Here is a 13,091-nt window from a genome sequence, read left to right as displayed (position 1 = left end):
TGAACTGTACAGTACATCAGTCTTCCACTAGAGGGCAGCTATGGTAGACTTAATTTCTAACCTATTGGCATTTTATAAAGTATATATACTTTTCCAAGATCACAATGCCATACTGACATTGCACTGACTGTAAAAAAAAATTTTTTTTTCAACTAAAAACGAATTTAAGGATATTCAGCAGTAAGTGAATACATACAAGGAAAAAAAAAAAAAAACACTAAATAAAAACAAATAATTAATGATGCTAAAGCTACATCTGAGGCCTAACAGATCAAACACATCTGAAAACGGTGATCTTTCTTAAGCCCCCTCTACACCATGCAATTCTGCGTGCAATCGATCAAATTCGATTGGATCAATTAAATCAGACATGCCCGATCGGGATTTGATCGGTAGTGTGGTCGATTTTACATGGCTAACTATGCAAAATCGACCACACTACCGATCGAACTTGTCAGGTTTAATCAATCCAATTCGAATTTGCATGGTGTAGAGGGGGCTTTAGATTTCAAAACAGGTGGTTTTGGAGCACAGCACTCATTGCCGGGTGCCAAACCAGGTGCCCCATAGCAGCAAGGTAAAACGCGCGGCGAGCATGGGTAATGCGAAGCTTTGGCGGTTGCCAGACCCCGAATTACATCTCCCTCCGAGTTGCAACAACTCACAGGGGGGGAATAGTTGTCAACGCCGCCAGGGAGTTTAGCAGCAGCAGGAAGAGCAGTAATCCGGCTCTCAGATTTTTGTTGTTGCTGAATTAAAAAGGGTGTTTTACCAGTTAAAAAAAAAAATGCTGTTAAAATACCAGAAACTGGGCACGTGTGAAAGAGACAAGGATGGCCAAGAAGGAAACACAATTTGACTTTTCCTATTGACAGTTTTGTACATGAATCAAATAATAATATTTTCTGCAGTGCTTGTTCAGATGTACATTAACCACTTCCCGACCGCCGTATGTACAATTGGCGGCCGGGAAGTGCACCCCGCAAGGACCGCCGTATTGACAATTGGCGGCGGTCCTTGTAGGGGCATGGGCGGAGCGATCGCGTCATCAGTGACGCGATCCTCCGCCTCCGCCTGGCGCCGCTCACCCGCCGCAACATCCCGCCGGCCATACGGAAGCGCCGGCGGGATGTTAACCCGACGATCGCCGCATACAAAGTGTATAATACACTTTGTAATGTTTACAAAGTGTATTATACAAGCTGCCTCCTGCCCTGGTGGTCCCAATGTCCGAGGGACCACCAGGGCAGGCTGCAGCCACCCTAGTCTGCACCAAGCACACTGATTTCCCCCCCCCCCTGCCCCCTGATCGCCCACAGCACCCATCAGACCCCCCCCTGCCCACCCCCCAGACCCCTGTTTGCACCCTATCACCCCCCTAATCACCCATCAATCACTCCCTGTCACTATCTGTCAACGCTATTTTTTTTTTGTATCCCCCCCCTGCCCCCCGCTCCCTCCTGATCACCCCCCACCCCTCAGATTCTCCCCAGACCCCCCCCCCCCATGTACTGTATGCATCTATCCCCCCTGATCACCTGTCAATCACCTGTCCATCACCTGTCAATCACCCGTCAATCACCCCCTGTCACTGCCACCCATCAATCAGCCCCTAACCTGCCCCTTGCGGGCAATCTGATCACCCCCCCCACACCAATAGATCGCCCGCAGATCCGACATCAGATCACCTCCAAAATCCATTGTTTACATCTATTCTCTCCTCTAAACACCCACTAATTACCCATCAATCACCCCCTATCACCACCTGTCACTTTTACCTATCAGATCAGACCCTAATCTGCCCCTTGCGGGCACCCAATCACCCGCCCACACGCTCAGATTGCCCTCTGACCCCCCCTTATCAATTCACCAGTGCATTAATTACATCTGTTCTTCCCTGTAATAACCCACTGATCACCTGTCAATCACCTGCCAATCACCTATCACCCATCAATCACCACCTGTCACCCCCTGTCACTGCCACCCATCAATCAGCCCCTAACCTGCCCCTTGCGGGCAATCTGATCACCCACCCACACCATTAGATCGCCCGCAAACCCGCCGTCAGATTACCTCCCAAATGTATTGTTTACATCTGTTATCTTCTCTAAACACCCACTAATTACCCATCAATCACCCCCTATCACCAACCGTCACTGTTACCTATCAGATCAGACCCTAATCTGCCCCTTTCGGGCACCCAATCACCCGCCCACACGCTCAGATTGCCCTCAGACCCCCCCCCCCCCCTTTATAAATTCGCCAGTGCATTAATTACATCTGGCCTTCCCTGTAATAACCCACTGATCACCTGTCAATCACCTGCCAATCACCTATCACCCATCAATCACCCCCTGTCACTGCCACCCAACAATCAGCCCCTAACCTGCCCCTTGCGGGCAAACTGATCACCCACCCACACCAATAGATCGCCCGCAGATCCGACATCAGATCACCACCCAAGCGCAGTGTTTCCATCTATTCTCTCCTCTAAACACCCACTAATTACCCATCAATCACCCCCTATCACCACCTGTCACTGTTACCCATCAGATCAGACCCTAATCTGCCCCTTGCGGGCACCCAATCGCCCGCCCACACGCTCAGATTGCCCTCAGACCCCCCCTTATCAATTCGCCAGTGCAATATTTACATCTGTTCTCCCCTGTAATAACCCACTGATTACCTGTCAATCACCTATCAATCACCCATCAATCACCCCCTGTCACTGCCACCCATCAATCACCCCCTGTCACTGCCGCCCATCAATCACCCGCTGTCACTGCCACCCATCAATAAGCCCCTAACCTGCCCCTTGCGGGCAATCTGATCACCCACCCACACCAATAGATCGCCCACAGATCCGACGTCCGATCACCTCCCAAGTGCAGTGTTTACATCTGTTCTCTACCCTAAACACCCACTAATTACCCATCAATCACCCCCTGTCACTGCTACCTATCAGATTAGACCCCTATCTGCCCCTAGGGCACTCAATCACCCGCCCACACCCTCAGAATGCCCTCAGACCCCAGCCCTGATCACCTCGCCAGTGCATTGCTTGCATCTATTCCCCCCTCTAATCACACCTTGAGACACCCATCAATCACCTCCTGTCACCCCCTAGCACACCTACCCATCAGATCAGGCCCCAATTTGCCCCGTGTGGGCTCCTGATCACTCGGCCAAACCCTCAGATCCCCCTCAGACCCCCTTCCGATCACCTCCCCAGTGCATTGATTGCATCTATTTTCCCCTCTAACCACCCCCTGAGACACCCATCAATCACCTCCTGTCACCCCCCTAGCACTCCTATCCATCAGATCAGGCCCAATACAACCTGTCATCTAAAAGGCCACCCTGCTTATGACCGGTTCCACAAAATTCGCCCCCTCATAGACCACCTGTCATCAAAATTTGCAGATGCTTATACCCCTGAACAGTCATTTTGAGACATTTGGTTTCCAGACTACTCACGGTTTTGGGCCTGTAAAATGCCAGGGCGGTATAGGAACCCCACAAGTGACCCCATTTTAGAAAAAAAGACACCCCAAGGTATTCTGTTAGGTGTATGACGAGTTCATAGAAGATTTTATTTTTTGTCAAAAGTTGATTTTTATTGGTTTTTTTTCACAAAGTGTCATTTTTCACTAACTTGTGACAAAAAATAAAATCTTCTATGAACTCGCCATACACCTAACGGAATACCTTGGGGTGTCTTCTTTCTAAAATGGGGTCACTTGTGGGGTTCCTATACTGCCCTTGCATTTTAGGGGCCCTAAACCGCGAGGAGTAGTCTAGAAAACAAATGCCTCAAAATGACCTGTGAATAGGACGTTGGGCCCCTTAGCGCACCTAGGCTGCAAAAAAGTGTCACACATGTGGTACCGCCGTACTCAGGAAAAGTAGTATAATGTGTTTTGGGGTGTATTTTTACACATACCCATGCTGGGTGGGAGAAATTTCTATGTAAATGGACAATTGTGTGTAAAAAAATCAAACAATTGTCATTTACAGAGATATTTCTCCCACTTAGCATGGGTATGTGTAAAAATACACCCCAAAACGCATTATACTACTTCTCCTGAGTACGGCGGTACCACATGTGTGGCACTTTTTTTTACACCCCAAGTACGCTAAGGGGCCCAAAGTCCAATGAGTACCTTTAGGATTTCGCAGGTCATTTTGCGACATTTGGTTTCAAGACTACTCCTCACGGTTTAGGGCCCCTAAAATGCCAGGGCAGTATAGGAACCCCACAAATGACCCCATTCTAGAAAGAAGACACCCAAAGGTATTCCGTACGGAGTATGGTGAGTTCATAGAAGATTTTATTTTTTGTCACAAGTTAGCGGAAAATGACACTTTGTGAAAAAAACAATTAAAATCAATTTCCGCTAACTTGTGACAAAAAAATAAAAACTTCTATGAACTCACCATACTCCTAACGGAATACCTTGGGGTGTCTTCTTTCTAAAATGGGGTCATTTGTGGGGTTCCTATACTGCCCTGGCATTTTAGGGGCCCTAAACCGTGAGGAGTAGTCTTGAAACAAAAATGACCTGTGAAATCCTAAAGGTACTCATTGGACTTTGGGCCCCTTAGTGCAGTTAGGGTGCAAAAAAGTGCCACACATGTGGTATCGCCGTACTCGGGAGAAGTAGTATAATGTGTTTTGGGGTGTATTTTTACACATACCCATGCTGGGTGGGAGAAATATCTCTGTAAATGACAATTTGTTAATTTTTTTTTACACACAATTGTCCATTTACAGAGATTGAGTATCCTGTATATACCATTCTAGTGAATAAAAGTTGTTATCCTTTTTAAACGGAGTACACTTAGATTTTTATTTGTCTGTTATGCACATGCTGGGAATGTCTAAATGCTGAGGAAGGAGGCTGGACAGAAAGCATAGAAGATAAAGACAAGAGATGGTGATCGTGGTGATACATATTCACATACGCTTTAGACCTTATAATCTGGGTCTCACTAAGAGCTGGTAAGCCTGCACTTTTGAAGGGTGTTGGTGGAGGAAAGAAGTACTGTATAGCGCTAAAGTTTTATTCGTGTGGAATTTTATGGAGTCTATCTGAGGACTTTTAACTTGGCAGCTTTATGGAACTTGTTTGAAGCCTAGAAAGGACATTTTAACATTCCTTTGCGCGGATATAACGTTTGTTCAATCCTGCAATGCATTGTGGGACTTGTAGTTCATTTACAGCTGGAGGGCCAAGTTTGCCCATGCCTGATCTATACTGTAGTAAGGATGACCAATGAGATTAGGGATGGTCAATGAGATGCAAATAATTCAAACTTGCAAATTTATGCAGCTTGAAAATGAACTAACGGCCCTTATCCATGGGCAGTTGAGCTGTGTGCTCAGCAAGCATTTACCAGGCAGCAGTGAGCAGTTAACAGTGTTTTCAAATGCTCATGGAAAAAGGCCCCAAATGTCACAGTGGCAGCATTTGATTGGTCTTCTTTCAAGCTGCATACATTTCCATAAACTTAGAATTATTTGCAGCTCTTGGACTATCCCTAATCCTTTGGGCCCCTTTTCCACAAGCAGTTAATAGGCGGTGAAAAGCCTCTCAAACTCTCACAACTGCCTGCTGAGCACACAGTTCAACTGCCCGTGGAAATGAGCCCTGAAACAGGCGCAAAGAGCTGTATAAGGCCTCTTTTCCATGGACTGTTTATAGGCAGTGAAATGCCTCTCAACCGCTCACTGCTGCCCGTTAACTGATTACTGAGCACACAGCTCAACAGTCCGTGGAAAAGAGGCCTAAAACTTTTTTGAGCTCAGTCCAGAGACCCCGTGCTCTAAGCAATAATCAGGTGTATACGTCTGGAAAGAAAATTGAGGCTTTTCAGTAAAGGACACTCAAAGGCCTCTTTTCCACGGACTGATGAGCTGTGTGCTCAGCAGTTACCAGGCAGCAATGAGCAGTTGTGAGAGAGCTTGAAAGGCATTTCACTGCCTATCAACAGTCCGTGGAAAACAGGCCTTATGCTGGGAATACATGGTACGTTTGTACCGCTCGATTGAGCCATTTAGATAGCTGGATTGATAATTTCCGACATGTCTGATCACCCGCACGATTCCGCGATTGATACCGCATGGGGGACAATGGAAAAAGATAAAGAAAACGAGCAGAAGATAAGAGAATCGTCCATGGGGTCGAGTGGGGAATCAATCGGGCGGCAGAATTGAGCGGCAAAACGCACTGTGTATTCCCAGCATTAGGCCTCTTTTCCATAGGCATTTGAACTGTGTGCTCAGCAAGCAGTTGCCAGGCAGCAAGCACTTGTGAGAGTTTGAGAGGCATTTCACTGCCCATCAACTGCCCGTGGAAAAGAGGCCTCACACCTGCCAATTTGAAACCTTGTGACCCTATAGCTGTCTGCTCTGTAAGGCCTCTTTTCCACAGACTCTTGAGCTGTGTGCTCAGCAAGCAGCTACCAGACAGCAGTAAGCAGTTACCAGGCAGCAGCAAGCAGTTGTGAGTTTGAGAGGCATTTCACTGCCAATCAACGGTCCGTGGAAAAGAGGCCTAAGATGTGAGTAACTTCCCAGGGTAAGATGGTTGGGTGTGAAGGATTTTGCCATAGGGATAGGGGTGCCAGGCAATGGTTGGGAAAGATTCTGGTTTTATTATTTAAAAAGATTTTGATAAGGTATGGAGAGAAAATGCTTTTAGAATATTGCACGAGATACATGGCTTCCTTAAAGGGAACCAGAGATTAACGTTTCACACAAAATAAACATATCAGTCGATAGCTTGTAAAGAATAAATGCTCTACCTGATAATTTCGCCGCTCTGGTGTGCCTTTTTTAGTGTTTTTTATCCATTATTGCTCCAGGAAAAATCAAATATGGCCGCCGGCTCATATCCCTTCCCTTCCGGGTTATGAGTTGTTCTGGATGTGCTGTCTAGGCTATATGAGACTAGGCTGCTATCTATGCTATATGAGAAAGGCTGCTGCAGCCTTTCATCTGTGTGCTTTCATTTTGGTATGATGTGCAGCTGCCTGTAGGAATTGTCTCTCATAGGAATGAAACTGCAGTCATCATCATTATCTATGCAGACAGAGTGCACACAAATCATATTGCAGCCACACTTGTCTGTTTAAGAGATTATCTCTCAGCAGGAGCAGCCCCTCCCATGTCATCACAGCTCTCAGTATGCAAAGCAGGAAATCTGAGCCAGGAGGTGGCAGGCTTGGGCTTGAAAAGACTCCACAGAAGAGTGACTCAGCTATAATGATTCCAGGTCAAACCTAGACTGAGCCAGTCGGGGATTCTTATCACAGCTGCTAATAGACTAATTAAGCAGATAAGAATGAAACTAAAAGCAGGGTAGGTGTTTACTGTCATGTTCCCACTGATAAATGTAATAAAATACATGAGGGTGCTTCGTCTCTGGTTCTCTTTAAGGCCCGTACCCACCTCACGATTGTTCCAACTATTTTCCTGACTGGCAACTTTTTGAGCAATGAGCGGTGATTTCCACGATCTCACAGCTTGGCTACAGGCGCACAATCACACAAGCCTTGTGACAACAATCGCCTGAAGTCTTGTTTGCACCTGTCGTGTAACGTCACTTGACTTCGCACATACCCGCTGGCCGGAAGATGGATCGGGGATCGCTCGTCGTCAGGGAGACAATTGCTGGTTCCATCTACCTGTGTCGCGAGATGAGTATGTAGCTTTAGAGATTGTGGTGTTCAGCACTTTTAAATGTTGACTTCTTATCATAAGCATGATGTCTATATTAGGATTACAGCCAAGTAAAATAAATGTGAAAGAGGAACAAATAATAAGCGGTTTTCATGGGTACCTGTGTACTTCCTGAAGCTCCTCACACTTGAGTCATGCTGAATGGAAAAGAGTTTTCTCTCCAGGCTACTGGCCTTAGAGCTCACTGAACCACATTAAACTAACTTTTATGAATTAAAAAAAAAATTATATACAATTGCCATACTACAGAATATTAATAACATAATAATGCTACACACCAATTTGTAATTTCATTTCCATCTGCATCTAGTTAGGACTTCTGAAAATTGCCACAATATTTCAGATCTTTCAAGATGTGTTGGAGAACAGGGCTCTATTTACAGAAAACAGTGTACATTACAGTGGAATCCCTTTATAGTGAACCTCAAAGGACCTGGCCAAGTAGTTAACTATATTAGAATTAGTCATACTTTGTATATTCTAACAGGCACATGGCTGGGATCTTGAGTTTACTACATCAGAGTTTACTATAATGAGATTCTACTGTACCTAAATTGATGCAATTTTTGGAACTGATCAATTCATTAGAGATAACTAAACACTGCCAGTTGGCATTTTCTGTTAGAAAGCAATTGCCAGTGTATGTCAGCAGGATACGAGGCAAGAGTAATGGTAACCATATACTAGTTGATGGGGCTATCAGATAGATCCCTCTCATCATCTGATTAAAGAGAGATCCATCTGATCCAACCCCTCCATAAGCTACACACCGATTTTCAATAGATTTCAACATGAAATCTACTGAAAACTTGTGTGCACTGCTTGTCAGGTCCCTCAGTTCCCCTACCATGCAGTAGTACTATGAGCACCGTGACATGTACCTTACGTGACCACTAGAGGCCTCTACCATTTGTTACATCACCAAGTGGTTTGGGAATTGTGTATATAGAGACAGGAAGGAACAGCCCGCAGGGAGGAGACAAGGGAACTGTGATACAGACAAGTGAGTAAGCTTTGTTGACTAAGTTTCCCGTATTAAATGCCACTAGTGACACTCCTGAAACTACTTATTTCAGCCAAAAATTAGTTGATTTTTTTTTACCAGTGTATGGCCACCTTTACATTTCCCAAATTCTTCACAATGTAGAAAACTAAACTAGATAAGGTTTTGATACCTCTAGACATGCCAACAATCATCACCTGTAGGAAGGAAAGCAGATACCCAACTTCCAAAAATACTAATGCTGCTCCCTGGTGGTGGGGGTTATTCTTGCTTGAAGTGACACTTGCTGTAATAATGTATGGCTAATGTACAGTGCAGAAGTTGTGTGAGTCACTTACTCGTGCTTAGGAATACCTGTGTACACCACAATATTACTTAACAGGATTCAATAAACACAACAACCAGCAGAGGAGAGCGTTCTACCACCTGCTGAGAATGCATCTATTGCAGTCAGGCGACATGCAACCAAAGCTTCTTGCCTTCTAATCTAAATGTCACAGCTTTACAGTCTAGCTGTGATAGACTAGGTCAACAGTTGCTTTCTTATTTCTGCTGAGGACTCCAGTGGTTTTCCACAATATTTTACAGTTCCGTTTCTAGACACTTCTACAACAGGGGCATTATTTATCCTCCTGTTACAGTCCTCAGGACAAAAGACAAATTGGAAATCCAAAAAGATAGAGCATAATTCTCCCCACCACTTTAGGTGTGCAGACTGGGGTACTAGAGTACAGAGATGTCACTCATGCAGTCCCTGAGAGCTGAAGAAAAACCTGCCCATCCAGCTCTTCAACATCTACAAACACTGAAAAATCAGTGTTGCAGTCTAGCTATGTCTATTTTAAATGCTATACTAGAATAGGGCAAATATTAAAACATGGCTGCTTCCTTGGGGTCACTGCTCCTACAGATGCAGACTGACTTTTGTTAGTGCTGGAATACAAAAATAAAAATGTTACTATATACCGAATCATATTCTACCTTTCAGCTGCAAATTCTTGACACCGTTTTATAATAAACTAGGGCATAAGTGATATCACTTCATAAAGAAAATAATAAAATAAAAATAAAATATGGCTCGCTTGAAAGTTTCAGATTTGCTAAATGGCGCAGAAATCAAGATATTGTCTTATTGTGACCAAAGATGAGTAAGATACATGATCCTGTAGATCTCTGGACACACGCTAGGAGACTGTGCAAGGGCAAGAAGACAAGAATAAAGCTTTGGTCATGAAGATGAAAGCTGCTATCTCTTTCCAGTCCGTCGTGTTTCTTTGCCATTGCTGATAGAGTTTGGTGCTCCAGGAAGTGAGTGGTTGGGTTGGCTACGAGTGATCCGTCCACTTGAAGGATGAGCAGTTGCTGGTGGTGGGTGTACAGTATTGCCTTGGTTGTTGCTTCCATTACCATTAGGCAAGTCAGAGGCTGAAAGGAGGTAAAAAAAAAAAAGAGTGTTTTAGCATTACCAATGTTCTCATGTCTGGCAGTTCCACGTTTGCACATTATTCAAAGTACAAGGGCCTTTAATTTGATAAATCAATCCAATGCAAGAACTGGATTTATCTCTTCTTGTTATGCTCTTCTGCTGGGTTTGTTTTTAGAGAAATTCCCCCTCAAATGTTACAGTAAATGGGTTGAAGAGATCATGGAGATTTATTACATATGCTCTGGCATTGTCCAAAGCTGCATAGATATTGGAGTACGGTATTAGATACCATTGACACTGTCATAAAACAAAAAGTCCCTAGAACGGTGCAATATTGTATTTTAGGCCTATTAACAGGTCTTTCAATATCAGAACATACTCAGGTGATGGTTCTCAGACTTCTATTTCAGGCCAAATTACTAATTTTAAAACAATGGAAGGACTCCAATCCCCCATCGCCAGATAGCTGGGTGAAACAGGTAAATGAGTATCTCAAAATGGAAAAATTAATATATGTTCACAGAGGGTCTCCTCAAAAATTTGATTTAATCTGGGCAGACTGGTTGGATACTCCCGGGCTTCCGGATCGCTCATTGATTCAAGACAGGTTGTTCGGTGGGCCATTCTAATGATGTAAAATCAGTAATATATTATAAGTGGGCTGGGGATTGTTTGCAATGTGTCAATGTTTGAGGTGATTCCTTAAAATTTTGTTTGAAAATGCTGCTGCTGCTCTGTATGTGAAAAATGTCATACAATGTTTTCCCTGAATTGTTATTTGCCTATCTGTTGATTCTTAATAAAGGCTGATTTAAAAAAAAAAAAAAGTACAAGGGCCGCCCATTAGAAAGTTCTATGACTGCCTCTGCGGTTCTTCAGTGATCTGTCAAGGTAAGTGGAAGCACCTCATGGCAGATGAACAAGATGTTCCCGTGAGTACAGTAGAGGTGCAAAAATGACTTTTACATTAAGCTTAGGAAGAGCAGTAATGGGAATTCTTGAGAGGTTATGGTAAGCATATGAAGAAATGATTAGTCATGCAGCTGGTTTATGGTAGTACAAGATGTTTAAAGTGAACCTTCAGACTAAAAATCGACTCAGCAGCACTGAAAAGGCTTGATGTTTCTTTAACAGTTTCACAGCATCAGAACTTTGTTTCTCTTATACAAGCCTCATTTTTAGCTGCACAGGGGCATTTTTCCCCTGATGCTGTGCAAAGCATGATGGGTTTTCTGATGTTGTTGTTCTTGTTCTGCTGTTTTGGTGCAATTTTTTTTTTTACATTTTGAATTTGACATTTGAAACCTAGTGTGTGCAGCTGGGAGGGGTTATCAGGACACAGGACAGTTGGAACTGTGTCTTATGCGCCCTGTCACCACCTTTCAACCAAAAATATGGCTGCCCCCATGACAAAGATGGCAGCCCCCATGAATCACAAACATTTGCCTGTTCTTTTAAAACAGGGTGGGTAAGAGATTATATTACCAATCTATTCTAATTAACATAACTAATGTAACTTAATGACAGTATGTTTGTTTAGGCTGAAGTTCCCCTTTAAGGTCGGCAACATGCAAATTAATGATGAAGCACCACTGTTACTGGATGTCAACATTGCTAAGGCTAGCCAACAGCTGCTTCCACTTCCTGTGGCAGAACGTAAGAGAATATGGTGCTCCAGCTGCAGGATCAGACATGCCTATTTATGTCAGTCACCAACAACTGTACAGTATTTCCATGAATACCCCCCCTCCCCAAAGGAGAAACAGACAATTTCAGAACTTCTCAATTAGCCCTCATAGCTTCTGCCTAAAGGAAACACAAGGTGAAAATAAACAGATGAGATGATGAACTGTATCTATCCTTCTCCTAAAAAAATGACTTTAGATAATCCACCATGCTATATTTAAATGTACTTTTTACATTTTTACTATTTTGTGGTCTCTGCTCATTGATGAGTGCCATAGCTAACATCTATGAGCTACTGACCCTTTTTATCTCTTTCCTGCTCTCAGAAGCCATTTACTGCCACGAAAGTGTTTTATGGCTGTAATTCATTATCAGCAAGAGTTATGCTATAGTCGATCCAGTTCCCCACTGGACAGAAACTGCAACTTGCATTCCTGATGCTTAACTCTTTTAGGCAGATCAAGAATAAAGGAACGCAACTTAGTTATTTGTATTAGCACTGTACATGATCATGTCACATCATGTATCCTTTGAGATCATTAAAAGCACTGGAAGACAGACAGATTTTTCTGGTATTCTTACCCGGAAGAGCTGTGTTGCTTGAAGAGCTGTGATTGGCTGTGCTTGGTAGGTTCTCAGCTTGTGCCTGGAATCACAAGTTAAAATATAATTCCCAAACCAGGAGATAATCATCACGTGTAAATGGAAAAAAGTTTTGCAATCTAGAGATTCATTGCATTACACAGGACAGTGCTAATACACCAAGTTCACCATACAGCCTGAAAATGCTGCCTAATTGATGCTGCATTTCAGATACCGCATATAGCAAGCTATTTCTCTAGGTCCTGGTCAACCTCCATTAGGAGTCTACGGGAGTAACGCCTGGTATAGTAAACGTGGGTATAATAAGACTTTGTGTATAGCAAACTTGTTTTTTTTGTCCCCTTTGACTATAGTAGAAAGCGGGCTGTGCATGCGTCATACATCTGTGTAAGATCAACAAAATCAGGTCAGCTACTTTCTTCAGGCTGATGCTAACAGTTGAGCCTGAGCCACCCTGTACCCCTCATTACAGCCTGTTTTATCCCTGCAACAGTTTATTCAACTTTAATTGCTGAGAGCACAGTTTCTGTTTAGCTTGTTTACCTCTGTTCAGGACAAGCGTTAAGTCCCGCCTGCAGAGGTATCAGATCATCCCCGATTGGCTGCTTCAGTGCTGAATGATTGGCGTT

At 43.9% G+C, this 13,091-nt stretch overlaps 1 protein-coding gene across 3 annotated transcripts in view; it reads right to left on the bottom strand.

The window, feature by feature from the left end:
• Positions 1–9,829: 9,829 nt before the first annotated feature.
• The window catches only part of NABP2 (nucleic acid binding protein 2), a 59,707-nt gene continuing 56,445 nt past the window's right edge, over positions 9,830–13,091 (bottom strand). For all 3 annotated transcript variants that reach the window (XM_068267637.1, XM_068267638.1, XM_068267636.1), the window contains 2 exons: positions 12,442–12,505; positions 9,830–10,172 (listed from right to left, as the gene is read on the bottom strand). In XM_068267637.1, the coding sequence (XP_068123738.1) occupies positions 9,994–10,172; positions 12,442–12,505 (243 nt within the window). In that variant the 3' untranslated portion in view covers positions 9,830–9,993. The remainder of the gene's footprint in view (positions 10,173–12,441; positions 12,506–13,091) is intronic.

This window comes from Hyperolius riggenbachi, chromosome 2 (assembly GCF_040937935.1).
Source record: "Hyperolius riggenbachi isolate aHypRig1 chromosome 2, aHypRig1.pri, whole genome shotgun sequence".
NCBI lineage: Eukaryota > Metazoa > Chordata > Amphibia > Anura > Hyperoliidae > Hyperolius > Hyperolius riggenbachi.
This window is presented reverse-complemented; position numbering and strand designations above follow the sequence as displayed.